General features: G+C 50.9%; 8 protein-coding genes across 8 annotated transcripts; 7 read left to right on the forward strand and 1 right to left on the reverse strand.

Annotated features, from left to right (window-relative positions):
* Positions 1-134: 134 nt before the first annotated feature.
* On the forward strand, positions 135-1,581 carry P153DRAFT_384723 (cytosine deaminase protein-like protein; the record flags this gene model as incomplete). Its single annotated transcript, XM_033670371.1, has 3 exons — positions 135-1,228; positions 1,288-1,327; positions 1,384-1,581. 3 exons carry the CDS (start codon positions 135-137, stop codon positions 1,579-1,581), a joined length of 1,332 nt encoding a protein of 443 aa, XP_033524841.1.
* A 392-nt stretch (positions 1,582-1,973) lies between these two features.
* Positions 1,974-4,267, forward strand: P153DRAFT_384724 (uncharacterized protein; the record flags this gene model as incomplete). Its single annotated transcript, XM_033670372.1, has 3 exons — positions 1,974-2,005; positions 2,061-2,205; positions 2,264-4,267. 3 exons carry the CDS (start codon positions 1,974-1,976, stop codon positions 4,265-4,267), a joined length of 2,181 nt encoding a protein of 726 aa, XP_033524842.1.
* A 1,576-nt stretch (positions 4,268-5,843) lies between these two features.
* Positions 5,844-7,115, forward strand: P153DRAFT_338276 (galactose mutarotase-like protein; the record flags this gene model as incomplete). The annotated part of the gene is made up of 3 exons (XM_033665779.1): positions 5,844-6,419; positions 6,469-6,865; positions 6,913-7,115. 3 exons carry the CDS (start codon positions 5,844-5,846, stop codon positions 7,113-7,115), a joined length of 1,176 nt encoding a protein of 391 aa, XP_033524843.1.
* A 556-nt stretch (positions 7,116-7,671) lies between these two features.
* On the forward strand, positions 7,672-9,893 carry P153DRAFT_338279 (uncharacterized protein; the record flags this gene model as incomplete). The annotated part of the gene is made up of 3 exons (XM_033665780.1): positions 7,672-8,202; positions 8,863-9,287; positions 9,366-9,893. Exons 1-3 carry the CDS (start codon positions 7,806-7,808, stop codon positions 9,891-9,893), a joined length of 1,350 nt encoding a protein of 449 aa, XP_033524844.1. The 5' UTR covers positions 7,672-7,805.
* Positions 9,894-10,699: 806 nt separating this feature from the next.
* Positions 10,700-11,991, forward strand: P153DRAFT_366041 (alpha/beta-hydrolase). Its single transcript, XM_033667958.1, has one exon. The coding sequence runs from the start codon at positions 10,806-10,808 to the stop codon at positions 11,817-11,819; it is 1,014 nt and encodes a 337-aa protein (XP_033524845.1). The 5' UTR covers positions 10,700-10,805; the 3' UTR covers positions 11,820-11,991.
* Positions 11,992-12,545: 554 nt separating this feature from the next.
* On the reverse strand, positions 12,546-13,950 carry P153DRAFT_218151 (uncharacterized protein). Its single transcript, XM_033662603.1, has 3 exons — positions 13,473-13,950; positions 12,847-13,412; positions 12,546-12,757 (listed from the first exon to the last, which is right to left on the reverse strand). Exons 1-3 carry the CDS (start codon positions 13,624-13,626, stop codon positions 12,707-12,709), a joined length of 771 nt encoding a protein of 256 aa, XP_033524846.1. The 5' UTR covers positions 13,627-13,950; the 3' UTR covers positions 12,546-12,706.
* Positions 13,951-14,650: 700 nt separating this feature from the next.
* Positions 14,651-15,010, forward strand: P153DRAFT_366044 (uncharacterized protein). The gene has a single exon (XM_033667959.1). The coding sequence runs from the start codon at positions 14,668-14,670 to the stop codon at positions 14,926-14,928; it is 261 nt and encodes an 86-aa protein (XP_033524847.1). The 5' UTR covers positions 14,651-14,667; the 3' UTR covers positions 14,929-15,010.
* Positions 15,011-16,126: 1,116 nt separating this feature from the next.
* Positions 16,127-18,157, forward strand: P153DRAFT_218201 (carbohydrate-binding module family 18 protein). The gene is made up of 5 exons (XM_033662604.1): positions 16,127-16,402; positions 16,451-16,817; positions 16,875-17,119; positions 17,177-17,380; positions 17,434-18,157. Exons 1-5 carry the CDS (start codon positions 16,276-16,278, stop codon positions 17,979-17,981), a joined length of 1,491 nt encoding a protein of 496 aa, XP_033524848.1. The 5' UTR covers positions 16,127-16,275; the 3' UTR covers positions 17,982-18,157.
* The last annotated feature ends 575 nt before the right edge of the window (positions 18,158-18,732 follow it).

An 18,732-nucleotide genomic window follows, 5' to 3' on the forward strand; every position in this document is an offset into this window, starting at 1 on the left:
ACGCCTTGTACGCGTCTATCCAGTCTAGCATCTCTTCAGATCCATCTAAACGTCATCGTCTGCATCTCTTCTGTCATCACAATCTATGCTTCTCCTTTCTGTCACATCACATCACAATCAGATAGCTACAAGAGATGGGAGAAACACGTTCGAGACACCACCAGGACCAGGAATCTGCAGGCATGTTGAGCAAGATCACTGGTGTGCGCCTCCCGAACGAGCCGTCGTCGACGTTGTGGGACATCACCATTGAAAACGGGAGGGTGTCTGCAGTAGAGACACACGACAGCAATGGAAGCAGGCGTGACGACACCATGGACGGGGCTAACCGGCTGATCGCGCCCTCCCTTTGCCATGCTCACATCCACCTCGATAAGTGCTTCTTACTCCAAGACCCCAAATTCAGCGACCTTCAGATAGAGAGCGGTGATTTCAAAGAGGCGATGGAATTGACGGGAAACGCCAAGTCGAGGTTTGAGGAAGACGATCTTCACAGGAGAGGCAAGCAGCTCATTGAGGAGAGTATCCAACATGGAGTTACCGCTATGCGAGCGTTTGTGGAGGTCGACGGAGGGGTCCAGCTGAAGTGTTTGCAAGCAGGTCTGAGGTTGAAAGAGGAGTTCCAAGACAGATGCTACGTGCAAGTGTGTGCCTTCGCCCAGCTACCGATCTTCTCCGGTCAAGACGAGGGTGCTGAGGTCAGGAAGCTGATGACCACTGCTGCGTCTTACGAGAATGTCGAGGTGCTTGGAAGTACGCCATACGTAGAGGAAAATGACACGAAAGCAAAAGAGAATATACGGTGGATCTCTGCGTTGGCCTTGAAGCATCAGAAGCATCTAGATCTTCACCTGGACTACTTCCTGGAAGAAGAAAAACAACCCCTAGTCTGGGATGCCTTAAGAATAGTCAAAGAACAGAGGTGGCTGGAGAAGGGAGGCAAGCAGATCACACTGGGCCACTGCACCCGTTTGACACGGTTTCGGAAAGAAGAGTGGCTACGACTGAAACAGGACATTGGCGAGCTCCCTGTATCCTTTGTCGGTTTGCCCACCTCAGACCTGTTCATGATGAGAACGACTGAAAACGTGCGCGGTACTTTGCCGATTGTGGAGCTGATCAACGAATACGACCTCAACGGCGCGATTGCTGTCAACAATGTTGGCAACGCGTTCACACCGCAAGGAAACTGTGATCCTTTGAGTATTGCCAGTCTGGGAGTCGGCCTGTAAGATGAAACCTTCGTACATATAGATCGTGAGACAACACTAACACCCTTCATCTTAGATATCAGGCAGGAACAAAGAAAGACGCCGAATTGCTCTTTGTGAACATTGCCCATATCCTACCAACTCGGAGCCTTTGACTAACGCCACACTGCAGGAAGCCGTTTCATCTCGAGCGAAAGCCGCCATTGGCTGCGAGCCAAATTCTTTCATCCTGACCCCCGGGCAACGGGCTGACTTTGTGCTGTTTGATGCTATGGACAGCGGGTGGCGGTGCAGGAAGAGCATTGCTGAAGTGGTCTACGATGCAGGATCCAGTCGACAAACAATCTATCGCGGCCGACTGACTACATGAACACGTATCACGTAGTGTACAACCCAACACCTCACGGTGAAGTAGAGCAGACGTGACAACGTTTCGCTGTCAGGTGATCTTTGACACTGCACTGAAGTGCGTCAACAATCCATGTTTCTCATCAAACCGCTTGCACTCCCATCTGCACCGGTCCGCACTTCATACGAACGGTCGCCGCTCTCCTGCATTCACGAGATGAAGAGCGGTCAAGTCAGGTAGAAATCAGGATTTTACACCGCTCGCGCTCTTTCCCTCTCACGAACGCAGCTTGTTCGCCAAGCCCTCTGTATAAACAACCAAACAAGCTTGCACCTGCCCGACTACATTCGTGCTGTCGAAATCTCACAACCTTGTCTTGTACCACGTTGACTGCCGCCACTGAGCTCGCCACCATGGATATCGCACGCACCCTGCAGCCGCCCCCGTACGCCACTCATATTTGCTTTTTGGTTCGCTGGTTTCGGCTAACCCATGCATAGCTCACTGCACGATGCACCTTTAGAGGCAAACCCAGACGCCGTGGAGCACTCTGAACTGGCCAATGCTTACCAGAAGCAAGCGGACTGTTGCCACCCGTCCCCTAGTTTGGATATGGTGGCTCACAAGTTCATGGAGAATATGAAGGTAAGCTCGTAACTTCCTCGCCAGCCACCAATTTGCCTCACCTTTCTGACCTGGATAGGATCGATTTGGCGAGCAATCTTCCGAGTCGAACACGATTCATGGCATCTTGGGGGCATTTAGTGCTCGTAGGATAACCAAACGGGACGCTCATTCCGCCATCGTTCTTACACTTAGAAATCACGAAGATCTCAAGCAGAATCTAATGGACGTTCTCTTCCATAAAGACGCGAATTGGGGCCCGGGAGACTTCGATATCGACCAGTGTTTTCCGCAACGTCAACCACAGCTACCACTATCCCCACAGCTTTTGCAGCCTACACACCAGCCTCAGGTGCGCATGCCGTCCATGTCGTCAGCCTGGTACCCGGGTTCTCAAACCTTCCAATCAATCAACCCGGCAACTCTGCATAGCTATGGCGCATATGCGGGTTTCGAGAACCAAGAACCTCAGGAGCCCCAGTATGCGTCATACGGAAACATTTGGCATCCGCAGACGCAATTTGGGCCCTCTTCGCCTATCGTGCACATGTCCGAGCAATTTCAATACTCACATCACTCCGCTTCACCTGCCATGCAACAAGCAGCAAGGTTCCCTCCTTACACAAGCGCGAACTACAGTGTCAACTACAGCCTACCACAAGACGCGTTTGACAACGATACGCACCAGCAGCCACACTCAAATGATCAGAGGGAAAGGACAGGCTACAGCAATTGGACAACCGCCCGTTCGATCCATCCTTCCGAATGCACACCATCCCTTACTAGCGATAACCTCCACTTGTCTGCGCCTTCATATGGGGTCCGTAGCCCTCATATGTCGTCACCAGTGCAGAAATTTCCGGATGCGGCCCCCTCTATGCTGGGAATTCCTATCGCGATACCCATTGGTCAACCTGCTGTTGACATGCAACCACCTTCTAAAAAACGACCACGCAAAGAATCTGTCACTCATGTCAAACCCAAGACGCAAGTTGAAGCGGACGATGATGTAGAGTGCGAGGAACGCTCTCACTCTCCGGTCCAAGGTGAACCGTCTCCGACCCGCCGTTTAAGTGATACACGACCAAGTGTTGGTAACTCGAGGCGTCAATCACAGGGACAAGGTCGCTTTATACACAACCTTTGCGGGAAGGGATTCTCCACTCGCTCCAAAGTCAAGCAACATCATTGGGGTAAGAAGAACAATGACCTCGCGACCAAAACTGGTTGTTGGGCAAAGTACAAGAAGCCGAATGTTAGCTGGGATGCGCATCCTAGTTGCAAGGAAGAATCAGCAAGGTCACATTCAACGAAGCAAATGTCATTTGGAGAGCCCAGGAAGAACTCGGCTCAACCTGTACTCAAGCGGGAAGCAAACAATGCTGCAACGTCTTCACCCAAGACCCTCGCGATTGCCATCATGAAAACGAATGATCAGCAGATCATCCCAGGCTTCTCTACTCTCCAGGATCTTCCTGGGATGGTTGCCCAGGCCCTCCACCCACGTGCTCTACCCCAGTATTCTCTCGACGAGGCACAGATTTATCATTCCCATCGCCTTCCTTCCCGAGGCAACTTCGACGCACTGCTGACTGCTGCTAATGTTGCTTCCAAAATTGATGCACCAAAACCACTTAGCCGGCACGATTCAGTTGTTTCTCATTTGGATGCTCAGGCCGTCATTGCTGAGCGTAATATGCAACATACCCCTACTTGGGCCTTCCCCTATCGCGAGCAAGAGCATCCAAGCTTTCGCTACAGTCACTACCATCTGCCTCCAGTTGCAGTTTCTGGGTTGGGTATCAGTAAACAGATCTATGGAAACGGACAGGTGCCACACAGAATGCTTGCATCCTCGCAGGTTGGACAGTGCGACTATGCATCTCCGTCGATACCATCTGAATCGGTGGAGCCAGAAGATGGCATGGACTTTGCGCCATGTGCAGCGCAGTCGAGTTTACGAGTCGACTCAGGAATTGAGAACCATGAGATCTACGAAGACGGCCACTTCAAGGTCTCAACGAGCCAACAGGAGATCCTGCCTGATGGGCCAGGCCCAGAGAAGAAGAAACTGAAGACATGAATTTGTGGTTCGACATACTCCTCAGAACTAATGACGGGTCGACATCTGTGGATTGACTTGTACTTGGAGACAACGTGGAGGTTTACATGTCGCATGTATCTGGCATGTCAAAAACGGTTGCTATTTGACGGTGTCGTTTGATCTCGCGTACTGGGGCGGTGGAATATCATTCCCGAGATGTGTTATACTTACAACGAGCATTTGCAGCAATCTTCCCAACAGACGAGAACAAAGTACGGATGTATTTCTATGATAGGTCGGATTGGGAATGACACCAGACTGTCGAAAGAGAAGCTGCGCTCTCGGCGACAAGTGAGAGGAAAAGTCCTGGCTGTAGTGACGGTAGATGAATTATCAAAAGACCTCCATTCACTTCTGACCATTTTTGACCAATAACGCTGTATCATGTTCGGAATGGTCACTGCATGCAGCACACCGTCCTTTTCACGTGTCTAGCAGGCCATGGACGTTGCTTTCGGTCTATCGAAATACCAGGAACCAGGGTGCAGCGGAATCATGCAACAGCTTGACAACTGCAACTAAATGTAGTATAGAAATCTTGTGCCTAGAGTTTAAGCAGTAAGCGTCTCGCGTGCACATAAATATATTTTAGCTGTGTAGTCCTGCAGCTTGTAGGAGCTACAAAGAATGCTACTCACTTCCCGCTTTTTCAGATGACCGAGAGGTTGGTCAAGCTTCCCCGCATCACGCACGGGCAGGGATGATCAGATTCTCCAAAACCCCAGAGTCAAGCCCGATGCCTGAGCCCCACAACACCATGCAAAACATCACTAAAGAAGCTGTCAGACCACTGCGTCTTGAAATAATAAAATACCCCAAGTTTGGTCTTACGCTCAGTAATTTAGTATTCAACCTTGACAAACATCTTCAACATATTGTAGGCGCCTCAAGTTTAGAATTAATCCTGGGGAATGTCCTACAACCTGCAAGCCGCGTCTAAGTTGTTGCCATTTGCGTTACCAACCCGTCTTTTGGATAGCCGGTTCTGTCTGTCATAGCGCTGTCTAGGGCCGGACAACAAGGTCTTCCTTCGCGGCCCAATACACCGAATTACTCCGCAGAAGTATGACGTCCGCGGGAGTATCGAGGGAGTTGCCCAGCCATCGCGACATAGTATGTAGAGGGTGAGGCAGGTAGAAAGAGCATGTCGGTTATGCAAACCACATCTCCGGAATTCAATTGACTAATATTGGAAGATGGGCGACTCGCTGGTCGCTCAAACATAAACGCTGGTGTTCCTGAGAGATCGACGCTAAGCACGTCTCTTGCGGGGAAAGAGCGCACAGTCTCCACGCTGTGACCCGTCAGTCATTTCCGTCTCTTGATCGTATCCCTGGACAGTTCTTCCAGGCTACGCTATTGATGGAGTTACCTTGGAGTAAGCACAGGTGGAACTGTACGAGGGGGAAACCCTGGCTACAGGATTCCGCTAACAGGTGAAGGGGTGTTACAAGTGTACTTATTCTATCATTTCCCGCAGCTATATAACTCTTGTCTTGCCACCACTTGCCCAATTGCCCACCTCAACTCTGCTTCCTCCTAACGTCAAAGCACAATGTGGATATCATCGGTCATTCCGCTGCTTGCAGCGACTGCGTTTTCGCAGAGCTACGGCAACAGCACCCTTGGACCTGACAAGGATGGCAAGTACGAAATCTCGTCCGATGGCATTCGTGGTCTGTTCATTCCCTACGGCGCGTCCATCTCGAATCTCTTTGTCAAGGGCAAAGACGGAGTTGAGCGCGACATTGTTCTGGGATTCGATAATGCGACCTTCTACACAGAAGATATAGCACACAACCATTTCGGAGGTGTACCTGGTCGCTATGCGAATCGCATCAAGAACAGCAGCTTTGTCATTGATGGCACCGAGTACCATGTACTGCCAAACGAGAACAACAACAATGACACGCTACACGGTGGGCCTGACGGCTGGGATTATCGCAACTTTACAGTCGTGTCGCACACCGAGAGCTCGATTACCTTTTCGATCGTCGATCCAGACGGCAAGGAGGGTTTCCCGGGTGAGGTTATCAGCTACATCACGTACACAATGTCGCCGAACACGTGGCATTTGAAGATGGTGGCTCTTGCAACTACAAAGAAGACACCTATCATGCTGAGTTCGCATGTATGTATTGCCTGCACAAATTTTAGGAGAATTGGTATTGATGAAATAGGTCTACTGGAATCTGGACGGCTTCGCGAACCCAGACACGCCAACAGCTCTCAACCACACGCTCCATCTGCCATACTCTGGCCAGCGTATCGGCGTTGACGGTATTCTCATCCCTGACGGCACTATTCTGCCCAACCAGCAGTACTCGGTAAACGACTTCTGGTCTGCACCTAAGCAAATCGGCGCCAACCTTACGGCTCCCGAGCTGCACGGTAACTGTGGTACGAACTGCACAGGCTACGATACCTGTTATCTCGTCAACCGCGACCAGAACGGACCGTTCGACTGGCGCAACTCTGGACCCGTCGCTTCGTTGTCGAGCGAGTGGTCTGGTATCAAGATCGATATCTACTCTGATCAGGAGGCTTTCCAGATCTACAGCTGTATTGGCCAGAATGGTATGTCAAACTTCGCACGATATATTTTCAGTAACTAACAAATACAGGCTCAATGCCGATCAAGTCTACACAAGGTCTGGACGGTCGCCCCCGCGTCGTGGAGCAGTATGGTTGCATTGTCATGGAGGTTGAGGACTGGATTGATGCTATCAACCAGCCTGAGTGGCAGCGCGAGAAGAAGAACATCTTCGGGCCTGATAGTCCGGCTTATGTTCTGGAGGCGGACTATGTCTTCTCTACTACCGAGTAATCAGTAATGTGGACGGGAGTTGGAGAGTCTAGTAATGATCATTGGTGGATATCAAGACCGGCGACCTTAATGTCTTACGCCGAATGACGAATCTGTGGATTTTGATAGCCCTTTGAGGTTGTGGCGACTCCTCGATATGGAAACCATCAAACTTCTGGAGCTATTGGGAGCTGCAAGAATCGCTGAAGGCAACTGGATGCATACACACGATTTAAATGAGTAGGTAGCAAGGACTTTTTCATTGCTCACTTCAGTCAATCCTATCTGCCCTTTCTCTGTCAATGTCACAGGCACCTAATCTTAGTAAATCACAAACCAATTCATCGTCACGATAGCTGCATTATCACTACACCTTCACAAACGCGCAAATCTTAGCTATCGTTTTTGGCAAATTCAGTCGCGCATTTTTACATAGTATCTTCTGGTACAATCTTTCACCTTCACCCCACTCCTCACAAACAGCACCCCTTTCACCATGGCTCACTCCAGCGAGCGCCCTCGCACAATGCGCCGAAACATTCTAGCAGCACTTACACCCAACCACCTCTCCGCCTCCGCAATCTCAATCCCAAATAAATGACAAAGTCAAAATCTGGTTCCCACTAGCACCCAATCTTATCCACCGCCTATCCCAACCGCCGCGAAACCCCAAACGTCACGTCTCCCAACACCGCCCTCTCACCAGGAACCATGTCTGATTCCGACGCTCCGCCTCCAGATATTCATGAGAAACTCAACAGTCAGACACCACGCTTCAGCGTGACCAGCGCTGTGGGCGGTCTCGGGCGCGCTATTGGCGCGAGCAGGACACTGCAGCAAATACTGGGGTTGCAGGACCCGGTGCCGTTTGCTCGGCCGCCTGAGGTACCGAGGGGACTGGAAGAGGAGTTTGAGGAGGGGTTGGGTGAGTATGGCCGGGAGAGAGTTATGAGAGTTGCGCGTTTGAAGGGGATGGGCGAGTTGGCGGAGATTAGTGAAGAGGGTGAGAGTCCTGTCAAGAAAGCTCTGAGGATCAATCCACCACGGGCTTCGGAGGTGGGATTGAGCGCTGTGGTTGGTACACGGTCTACGTTTCTGGATGACGACGGTTATCTGGACGACTATCTTCAGGCTGTCACGGATAACGATCAGGACTTCACATATCAAGGACCTGCGTTGTCTGTAGATCAACCTCTCTACTACCACCTTGGCCGCTCTAGCAGTAGTTGTAACATCGGCGATACTGAAACTGAGGGCGTCGCTTCTAGTCATGTTGATGCCAGATCTAGTACTACTCTCGCCGAAGACCAACAACCTCATTCGAGAAGCTCGACAGATGCAGTGGGCTCGTTTGCTCTTGAGCCACCCGAAAATGCGCCAAATTTTACACAGATCAATTCCTTTGCTCGAGTTCTCCACTTTGGCGGCATCCATGTCGGTATTGGTCCTGGATCGCGGCCTTCTCAAAGAAGTGTCACCGATTCTTTTCCACTGCGGCTCGACTCGTATACTCCAGTTCCAGCCAGCTCATACAACTACGGCCTGCCAAACCGATATGTTCATGATAAATTAAGTCAGCGTGCAGTCACCTCTCCTACAGTCTTGTTCCCCTCGCCTCGCGTGGGAGAGCAGTCATGGGATTCTGTTCAGACGAACGCAGAATGGGTTCCAACTGACCTCTTCCCTGCATCTGAGACCACACACGATGACTTTCTCATGAACCTATTTCCGCTTCCACCAACACCAGTACCGGACATAACCGTCCAAGCGCCGTCTCCAACAAAACTTCTAACAGTGCGAAAACGTGGCGCCTCTACATCAGGGGAGAAGACATTCGGACCACCACTCACCAAGGCCCGTGCAGAAGACAATTCAGGCTTACCTGTTCTCCCCGTGGATGCCGAAGCACTCTGGAAATTCAAGTTTCCCGGAAACACCCACGCGCTGCTGACTATCCTCCTGAACTGGTCTCAAGTCATGTGGAGATTTCACAACCGACTCCCCGACCCAAAGCTTCTCTCTATCCATCCGGTATTTCCATATCCTGTTACTGTACCGCTCCAGAGACGCTTGATATCTGTCAGCTTTTACGATACAAGTGTCGAGCCACACAAGGAGATCCGCTTCCTGGGTCCCGGTGACGTAGCGGAGCTCACATACAACGAAGTCGACACATTCTCGGACCAAGACAAAGTTGAGACGGACGGAGAGCGGCGGAAGCAAGACCCCCGTGTCGAAGCGCTAAAGAGAAAGTTCAAGCGTGGCGAAGAGCCAAGTAACAAAAATACCAAGAACTTGGCTGTGCACCAGCGCGTAACTACAGGGGAAGGCAGATGGGCGTACATCCTCATCCAAGGTCACAAGGCAGCCGGTGGAGACACGCCGCCACACGTCATACTCGCCTGGCACATGTCCGCCATGACAAACATCTCAACGTGTCTACACACCATCCTCCCAGCCGGCACATCCCGCATCCCCCGACCAGCTCCTTCTAAACCCCCACTCAAGCGCTTCAGCTCGCTGCAGAATCTGGGCGACTTGCTAGGCGGCTCGCAGCGTCAATTCCGACAGGCTCTCCGCTGTGCAAGTAGTTCCGAACTACCAATCAGCGACTTGACGAGCTTGAAGCCGCAGGATGGCGCGCAGACGCTGAAGCGCACGGTATTGAGGTTCCGGAAGGCGGGCGGTGTGCCGCTGATTGAGGGGTTTAGGGTGGATGTTGGGGCTTTTAGGGCGTGGTTGGATGCTGTGGGGAGGGGGCAAGGGAAGATTATTATGTGGGCTGAGAAGGAGGTGTGAGGATGGGGGGGAAAGGATTGGATAGGCGGTCTGGTGTAATATGTGGCTCTTGGGAAGTTTTGGGGGCGGTGAGATGAGATCTGTGGTGCCTTTTGCTGTTCTGAACATACGCCTTGGGCTAACTCCAGTGCATCAAGGAGGGGAGAGAAGTAGTGAAATGGTGGAGAGTCAGCTGTCAGATGAAGAACAAGTAAGGTAAGATGGACAGAACGATATCTCCTCACCAACTTCGTCATCTACCCTCAATTCTTGTGTTCTCTTTTTTCTACGTCTTCCTCTTCTTGAGTCGTAAGTTTTGCGTTTCTTCTATAGATCTAACAGATCATGGTAGATGACCGATATCTTTGCTCTACTTAAAAAAGGGTCTTGTTTAGTCGGTAACTGTTCGCTCCTTATGGGTACTGCATTACTAGTAGGTGATTTGTGATATAGTGCTTTCTATAACACTATGCCATAACGTGACCTACGTAGTAGCTAATCGGTGGAATCTCGAACACAGAGCCTCTAGTAAATTTGTACTGCCGTCAATGATCCTGAGAGAGCTCACGCAGCATCAATCTGGTACTCAACGCTGTTCAATGTATGAACATGATCCATTCCGCTCAGCGAGCTGTTGTCTAACAGACTTTTATGACGTCGCTGCATCCGACGTTCCTACGGACAAGCTTCCACGAAAGTCGATTGGTACAGCACGGCACCCACCTTACGTATCGGACCGCTTCCCCCAGACACGCTAACCTAGAGCCAAAGGCGGGGATAGTAGTTATGGAACGACTGACTGCGAGATGGTACCTCAATAACTCTCATGTCTTACTGGGTTTGATTTGCTTTCTGCCATACAACGCTCACCATCCCCTGGAACACTCTATCAACTCTTCTCAGAGTCGGATTCACTATTTTAGTATAGACACCATGTCCCAGACTTCCAACTCGCGTCCTCCGTTCGATTCAGCGTACCGATTCAGTGCTGGTGTCCCTGGATGGTCAGATGCTCTAAACATAGAGACACTGCGACAAACGCCACCCTCAGTCGTTATCACCGGAGAGAGTCTTTGTGTAAAGTACCCGCAGCTCGCGTACACTGATCTCAATATTCCCGCACTGGAGGAGCTTAGCGGCAAAAATACTATTGATCTTACTCTTTTCCGAAAAAAAGACTCGCAAAACTCCAGCCGCGCAGCTTTATTATTCATGCACGGCGGAGGTCAAATCGTAGGCGACCGCTTCGCCGGAATCGACCTCCTTCTAGCTTCTCTCCTAGACAACGACGACATCGTCATTGCCACTGTCGAATTCCGGCTTGCTCCCGAAGATCCCGCTCCGGCTGGAGCGTATGATTGCTATTCCGCTACGACATACTTGTACGAGCACGCCGCCGAGCTCGGCATCGATTCGTCCCGCATCGCACTGTTTGGAACTTCCGGAGGCGCGGCATTGGCAGCAGCGACTTGCTTCCTGGCTCGCAAGCGACAGCACCCTCCTATTCTCGCTCAGATACTCAATATCCCCATGCTAGATGACGGCGATGAGTGGCCGTCAGTAAAGCAGTTCGAAACCGGAACAGTGTGGCCGGGGAAGACGAACCGGCAAGCGTGGGATTTCGTCCTTGGTAGTGATCGAAGGGAGCAAGATATCGATGGGATTCGATGTCCAGGCAGAGCCACAGATCTTTCCAACCTACCGCCTGCATATATTGACGTCGGGCAGTGCGAGGTTTTTCGAGACGCGGCGGTTGCGTATGCATCGCGGATCTGGCAGTGTGGCGGCTCGGCCGAGTTGCATGTGTGGCCTGGAGTTTATCATGGGGCTATTGTGATTGAGCCAAATGTTGCCATATCGCGGACTATGAGGGCTGCGCTGAAAGAGTACATTCAGAGGACTCTAGGGCTTGGCTTGCATGAAAAGGCCTCAGGTTCCCAATTGTGATTTGTTGGCTCTAAGGGAGTGTTGTAAGGACCAATAGATGTTTCTATCTATACACGGCATGTTAAGTCAAACTAGTGCAATTCGCAAGTATAAGGCTGACGTGAGATGTTCATGTTTAGCGTCGACATGCTATGTATCAGTCAGTCCCGGCAGGATATTCTAGCTCTTATGGTCTTGTACAAACGATAAGGAGCGTCTAGGTCGCAGAGTAGAATATATACATTTCAGGACGGACCACAAAAGTCTAAAACCCTGCCTCGAAATCGCTGTCCGACAACGGTACTGCGTCATTACTTCAGCGTTGCTTTATTTTGTTCACATAAACATCTCACCCGAAGACGCTGACGTGGCATGATACATAGACAATCCCCAAAGTCTCCTAGCCATCATCTCCAACACACAACCTTCTGTCTTACCAACGCTATGCGCTGGTCAGCAGAGAACTGGTGAGCAACCCTTCCTAGAATGCGTACGCGTCAAACAGCGTACGAGCTGCGATAGGATGGTTTCTGGCTTCCGAAGGGACGGGTGGTGGGAAGATGGGATTGTTCCATTGAAACAATAACTGACAGTCACTTCCTTCTTGGTAACCGAACTCCCAGGATAAGTTTCTTTGAGTGATGTCTGAATAGCACGTAGCTTTTCCCGACGTAAGCCTGGCTAATCCGGTCTCAAGTTTGTAACAGGCGTGACACTCCAAGAGAGTTTAGAGTATGTTTAGACCCTTCTGTGAATTCCAGTCTCCATCTTCAGGATTTGCATCTTAACTAGGCTTACACTATCCTGAGGGTGAGATATCGTGGAACGTCAAGATCGCTGGGTGAATGGGCTGTCTTTCACCCCACACAACTGAGGTACAAAAGCAAGACGTAGATAGTACCAAAAGCTCATATGTATACCGAATGCTCAAGTGTGAAGGGCTGCTGATGGAAGAAGTACTGTATACTGGATTAGTTGATGAACTTTTACTTTAACATATACCAGTACACAAAGACCGAGAGTAAGATAAAGAGGCAGGAAAACTTACCACTGGGATGTTGGGTACCTGATGTGGCAACCTATCCAAGAACCGGTAGGGATAATTGGGCGTGTAGGAAGTTGGGTCTGGATGTAAAAAGAGCTGTTGTGGTACCTGTGAGGGCGCGGACGTTTGACCATAGGATGACGCTTCTGGTGATGGTGCGTACTGAAGTTCATTTGACGAAGAGAGTATTTGTGGAGGCGAGACCGTGTCAGGCGCCCACCATGGGGTTCTCATTGGTAGAGGTGAATCGTAGATAGGAGGATTCCATGATATCTCAAGAGCAGAACACGACTGTGTAGTTGCCAGAATATGGCTATCAAAGGGCGAGATGATTGCCGTTGGTATTGTTTCCAACTCATTGACGCCGTTCGAGGCTAGCTGTCCAACATCTGTGTTGAAAGGTAACACGAAGGGTAAAGAGCTAGATTCTGCAACCTCATATTCTTCCGAAGAAGATCGTGTGTGGCTTTCGCACGAACGTGGGGATGTTTGTGATGCCTGTCGGTCACTTGAATCCCCATCTTCGATCTGCTGCTGGAGATGCTCTAGTTTGCGTTTGCGCTTTTCACCTGTATGAAGACACTCAGTGGATGTTCATCGTTTCACGTTCGTCGGTAGAAGTAGCGTACGGTAGTTCCTTGAGGCTATCCTGTTTTGCTGTTTCCGGATCTCGCTGTTGACTTTCTTGGGCTTCTTATCAAGCCCCCGGTATTCTCCCAGCCGTGTAGACTTCCGGCCTGGTTTCGAAGGTGGTTGTAACTGAGATGTTATCGAGATTGTCATGGTGTCAGTGGATAGATTGTTCAGTGATGTGAGAATGAAGCAAAGGATCCCTCGACGACGGCTTCGTTTTGGAGAAACCGTAGGAAGAAGGTCTAGAGCACGGTAAATAGGCGCCCAGCCATGACTTTCGCGGGTGGTGACTAGCCTGAAATAGGTTGCAGCTTTGCTCGCACCGCTGATTAAGTCCCGACCAGAATAGCTACAAGGTTTACGAAGAGATAAGCGAAGGTAGAAAATGGGGTTACGGAAGAAACCCTATCATCGGCTTCATGGTGAGCAGATATCTCAGCATGATGATATACGTTCATGCCGAGATTTTCCACTTATAGTAATCTTCATTGCAACATTCCGAACGATGTTCAATGTCAAACTCATCACTTCTCGTGCTCATTCTCAGCCTGTGAGCACCATCGACTAGATTCTTAGATCTGGAAATCCGTGTGGAGGTTTGCGCTTTACGAAGCCATTACTCCGCTTGACTACGGAGCTGCCGTTGTTATGGCGGTATTACGCCATTGTGCATCGCACGAGACGGGACGTTGTGTGAGGAAGCTGAGAGGTGGTCTTATTCGAAGGATGAGAGGTGTACATCGTTCGAGCTATACCAGACCTGGTTACTGCTGTCAGACGCAATCAATGGCTGATCGAACTAAATGATGCATAAGCAATGTACCATGCTCTTTCCCCATCTCCCCTTGCCAGCTGAAACCAAGTAAGCTTGATTGGGTATTTGGAAGCTATTTGGAAGAGTATGACATATCCTTGGCCAGTTGTATGGTATTATGCCAGTCCAACGGAGGTTCTTGGATGCTCTCTGATCCTGGCCTGAGGCCAAACGAACAAGGCCAGGTTTCTCGCGTGCAAGTACTGCGCCTTGCTTGAGGCGACTTGACTCCACTTCAAAAGCACCTCTGACTGTATCGCGACGACAAGAGAATACAGACTCATTTTCCAAACGGTTTGTGTCATACATTCAATTGACACCAAGACGTATGCCTAACGCTCCCACCCGACCAAGTTCTCCTGTGTAGTTCTGACTAGATGGGGCTGAAGCGGACGATGTTTTGTGTGGGACGAAGCCGGACTTACCGAACAGTCGTGGTCTTCCCAGCTCCCGCATTTTCGACTATTGCTATTTCTCTGACATGGACGGGAATTCCCGGACGACCACACCCAAATTTTTTAGAGCTGCACACAGAAAGAAGATATAGAAACAAGACGAAAAACGGGTCTGTGCTAGGCTTGAAAGATATGGCCTGCAGATTTCATGACAAAAAGCAATCTAGGTGGCAAACAAGATGAGTCTTCTGTAACTCGTTGACTGGCGAGTTTTTATGTGTCGCATTCTATGACGTTCAGTTCTGAAAACAAAGTAGCATCTCATCTCAGGCACTGACCGATCCCTGTGAGGGATCATCGAGAGTTCAGGATATACTGGGCCTACGACTGGGTTTTCCGCACTGGCACTATTGACAACCACACTTTTGGTCGTACTTTTGACCTTTAATAGATGAATTTGGGTGTATAAAAAGGCGCGAAGGTGGGGTTTCGTAAGAATGAGCAAATCTATGACTAGGTTGTGATTGGCCAGTGTGCGGTTGAGGGTGGATTCAGTAAACTCTAAACAAGGAGTTATACATATATGTGGGTATTGCGAAAGACGAACAAGAATCGGAGAGTGCGAGTCGAATCATGGTCAAGAAGATAGATGAATGTTACAACGGATGATCATGTGTGGGGGAAAATATGGCACGCTCACGCGTTGCGCTAAAATACAGAACATGTCTCCGACCCAAGCCTCTGGGTCTTTTGTTCACCGTCCTCAACGCAATGTTAGCTGCAGGTTCCCGGTCAGAACTTGCATGAAATGACTGCGCATCGCCTCGAGACTCGACCTGCATTATGCGGTCGATCACTCCTGCGTGTACCTGGAACGTACTGTCGTCAATTATCTTCGTTGCGCATGCACGCGATGACCTCCGATGGCCTCAAAATGCTCTTTAGACCATGCTCAAGACAAGTCATAAATCAAATTGAGAACTTACCATCACCCCTTCGTTCGTTGCAAGTACCTACATTTGAAAAAATGATACCTGTAACTCTCGCTTAGACCTTGTTCCTGCATGACTTCTATATTAGAGTCAATGCTTTCTCCTTACGCGCAGCAGAGATCCCAGGTACAACGGAATTGCTCCCAGGTCCGCCCGACGACCTTCTCCATCTGGCCCGAGGATTTCCCAGTTGGGCGACAGTATCCCTCCCTTGTGATCTGCTCTGCAGCCTTGGCCCTTCTCGGGTGTCACAAGGATAGCCTCAGTTCCAATGGCATGCACTCCACCCGTGGCTTGTAATTGACATGTCCTGATCAAAGAAACTGAGATACTGCTTCAGTCCTTGAAGGACGGTGACTGAGAGAGCTGGTGCAGACGCCACAATATTGAGCAGTTGGATTGAGGATGCTCACCCCACGAAGATAGATTATCTTCCACATAGGAGTAGGGAAGTTCAAAGTATAAAGAGTCTTTTATTTCATACATTTATTTTGCATCATCCAAGTAGCATTCTTCTGTGTATTCTCTAGCTGATACGCAACTTGGCTACGCTGTTTTCATCTTCGCTCTCGACTTTAGGCCGATTCCCTATCTCAAAATGGCTGGCTGTCGTTTCAATTCCCCAGAACTGGTCACTTCTTTGCCTGGAGTCGCTGCTTCTCCAACCTTTGCGTTTGATGCAACCAACACCGCCTACCTGGGCCTTGCAGGAAGCTTCACGTCCAGTAGCACAGCCCTCATACCGTTTCAAAGCTTTTGCTTACATCTCATAGACAACGGAGCGGCTTGCTCTTTTCCCACTCGCTATGTCACTCAACAACGTACATCGACGTATGCCATCACTCCACTCATCGTCGCTACAGGACGAACTACCACATGTTCCATCTTGGCACCACCATCCATAACTCCCGGTTCAGGCGGCTCAACCACTTACTCCGGTTTCGAGTGCCCCAGTGTTACCGGTAATAGCCTGGCCCCTGGAACTTATACCTTGAGGTTCAGCCAACCGGCGAACGTTGGTGGTGCTCCTTCCATCTCGTCGAGACTCTTCATCATCGCCTCACCCACCTTCATGACCGATCGCGTGACTGCAACCATTATTCAGACAGAAACTGCATCTGGTGCGGATCCTACTGCCACGTAAGTCATATTTTGCCAACAACAGAAGTGGTGCATCTTTTTGATTGACAGCTGTAGTGTCACTGAATTCACCTCGACTGCAACCGTGCCTGGCGACGACCAGACGGTTACTGAAACTTCTACCGGTACAACTACGGCTACTACCACTGTCACTGATTTCGAATGCCCTCCTACGGCCTCGAGCTCTACCTCGTCGGCGGCTAGTACCCCCACGGGTACTTTGCCTGTGTCGCCGAACGGGCAGTGTGGCGATCGTAGCGGACAGACATGCTCTGGCTCCACATTCGGAAGGTGTTGTTCAGGTACGTCGACTTGACCCATTCAACATACCAACTGATCGATTGGCTAACATGATACAGCGTACGGATGGTGCGGATCAAGCGACGCCCACTGCCTGACAACCGAAGGCTGCCAGCCAGGATTCGGCGACTGCACAATCCCCTCTCCCGTCTCCAGCACCCCACCCGCCCCTACACCAACGTCCAATGTCTCGACAGACGGAACGTGCGGTGGAACGCAGGGGTTCGTATGCACAGGAAGTATCTACGGCGACTGCTGCTCACGTGCGTGACACCTCTATATCCCCTTGCTTCTTCCCCATGCTGACTTCCACCAGCATACGGCTGGTGCGGTGACGCCGCCGCCCACTGCGGCCCCGGATGCCAGATCGCCTTCGGCACGTGTCCCGTCCCGTCGCCGACCGGCACCGCTCCAGTGCCCACATCCACGCTTCCAGTCACGCTAGACGGACGGTGCGGCGAGACCTCAGGCCAGACCTGCGCCGGCAGCAGCTACGGCGACTGCTGCTCAGCCTACGGATACTGCGGCCGCACGGCAAGCTACTGCACCGCCGGATGCCAGCCTATATTCGGCACTTGCAGCGTCGCGGTAGCACGGGTTAGACGGTCGGGCGCGCTGCTTCGGGAACGTGCCATTGGAGGTGCGGGCCCGGATTATACGTACCCGCCTATTCCAAGGACGACGGTTACGTCGACGACTACGCAGAGCACGACGGTTACTGCTAGTGCGCCTGGGACGACGACGGTCGGCGGTGTGGTCACGACGACTGTGGGGGGCGAAGTGACGGTTACGACGAGCACGTTTGTGGCTGGGACGACGGTGACGGCGACGACTACTCAGACGGGGTGTAGTACGGCGTTGTGAGTGGGGAGTGGTGAGAGTAGGAGGGAGATGAGGTGGGAGGGACGTCATGTGCGCAATATATATATTGTTATATTCCGTGTTCTGTATTAGTAGTCTTATTTCAACACATTGCATCTACGCTGATTCCCTTGACGATATATTGCGTGCCATCCAAATCCTACCAGTCGTCACCACAAATCTGTTCTATGACGGAACATCACCCCCACGCGCCGTAGGTCAGACTCGACCCACATCCACAACACCCAGGCAATTGGGGAATGCAAACGACACGACTAACGCAGATTACGCAACGAGACGTCCAATCTGGTAGCGTATCGCGGGAAACTAGTCGTTCAACGGGCAGCCGTCGAGATGTGGGCAACACTTCGAAATACAAGCTCGAGCAAGATACCACCGCTGGTCCTTCATACATTTAGTGGCCAAGTCGATCTCATCTCCTTTGCCGGGAGAAAACAGCACGTCTTGCTTTTGCCGTCCAACGCGCGGCAGATATCTAGCACAAGCATGTCGAGAGATCGCACTATCAATCGCCATCTGCAGCAGAGAGGTATTCCCAGACTCACTATTCGGGCGACTCTGCTGCGGATACCCAGCCCTCTTGCTACAACGAGTGGTGTGACGGCGCTCTTTTTCTCGAGGTGCCAAGGGAGCCCCAGACGATGGGTGGCTAGCATTTGACCAGCGAGCGGCCTCGAGGGTGGATTGTTTTAGATAGATGGACATAGACGGATTTCCCGTATGACTGTCCATA

The sequence above is a fragment of the Dothidotthia symphoricarpi genome, assembly GCF_010015815.1.
Source record: "Dothidotthia symphoricarpi CBS 119687 unplaced genomic scaffold P153scaffold_8, whole genome shotgun sequence".
Taxonomy (NCBI): domain Eukaryota; kingdom Fungi; phylum Ascomycota; class Dothideomycetes; order Pleosporales; family Dothidotthiaceae; genus Dothidotthia; species Dothidotthia symphoricarpi.

What these genes read in the sequence shown, in the direction of transcription:
- P153DRAFT_366041 (XM_033667958.1), top strand. Translation starts at nt 10,806, where the DNA reads ATGTCCCAGACTTCCAACTCGCGTCCTCCGTTCGATTCAGCGTACCGA.
- P153DRAFT_218151 (XM_033662603.1), bottom strand. Translation starts at nt 13,626, where the DNA reads ATGACAATCTCGATAACATCTCAGTTACAACCACCTTCGAAACCAGGC. An exon ending in GATAGCCTCAAGGAACTACC is followed by an intron (nt 13,413 to 13,472) that starts GTACGCTACTTC and finishes GTCTTCATACAG; the next exon opens with GTGAAAAGCGCAAACGCAAA. An exon ending in AGGTACCCAACATCCCAGTG is followed by an intron (nt 12,758 to 12,846) that starts GTAAGTTTTCCT and finishes TCCAGTATACAG; the next exon opens with TACTTCTTCCATCAGCAGCC.
- P153DRAFT_366044 (XM_033667959.1), top strand. Translation starts at nt 14,668, where the DNA reads ATGGGGCTGAAGCGGACGATGTTTTGTGTGGGACGAAGCCGGACTTAC.
- P153DRAFT_218201 (XM_033662604.1), top strand. Translation starts at nt 16,276, where the DNA reads ATGGCTGGCTGTCGTTTCAATTCCCCAGAACTGGTCACTTCTTTGCCT. An exon ending in TGCAGGAAGCTTCACGTCCA is followed by an intron (nt 16,403 to 16,450) that starts GTAGCACAGCCC and finishes TACATCTCATAG; the next exon opens with ACAACGGAGCGGCTTGCTCT. An exon ending in ATTCGGAAGGTGTTGTTCAG is followed by an intron (nt 17,120 to 17,176) that starts GTACGTCGACTT and finishes AACATGATACAG; the next exon opens with CGTACGGATGGTGCGGATCA.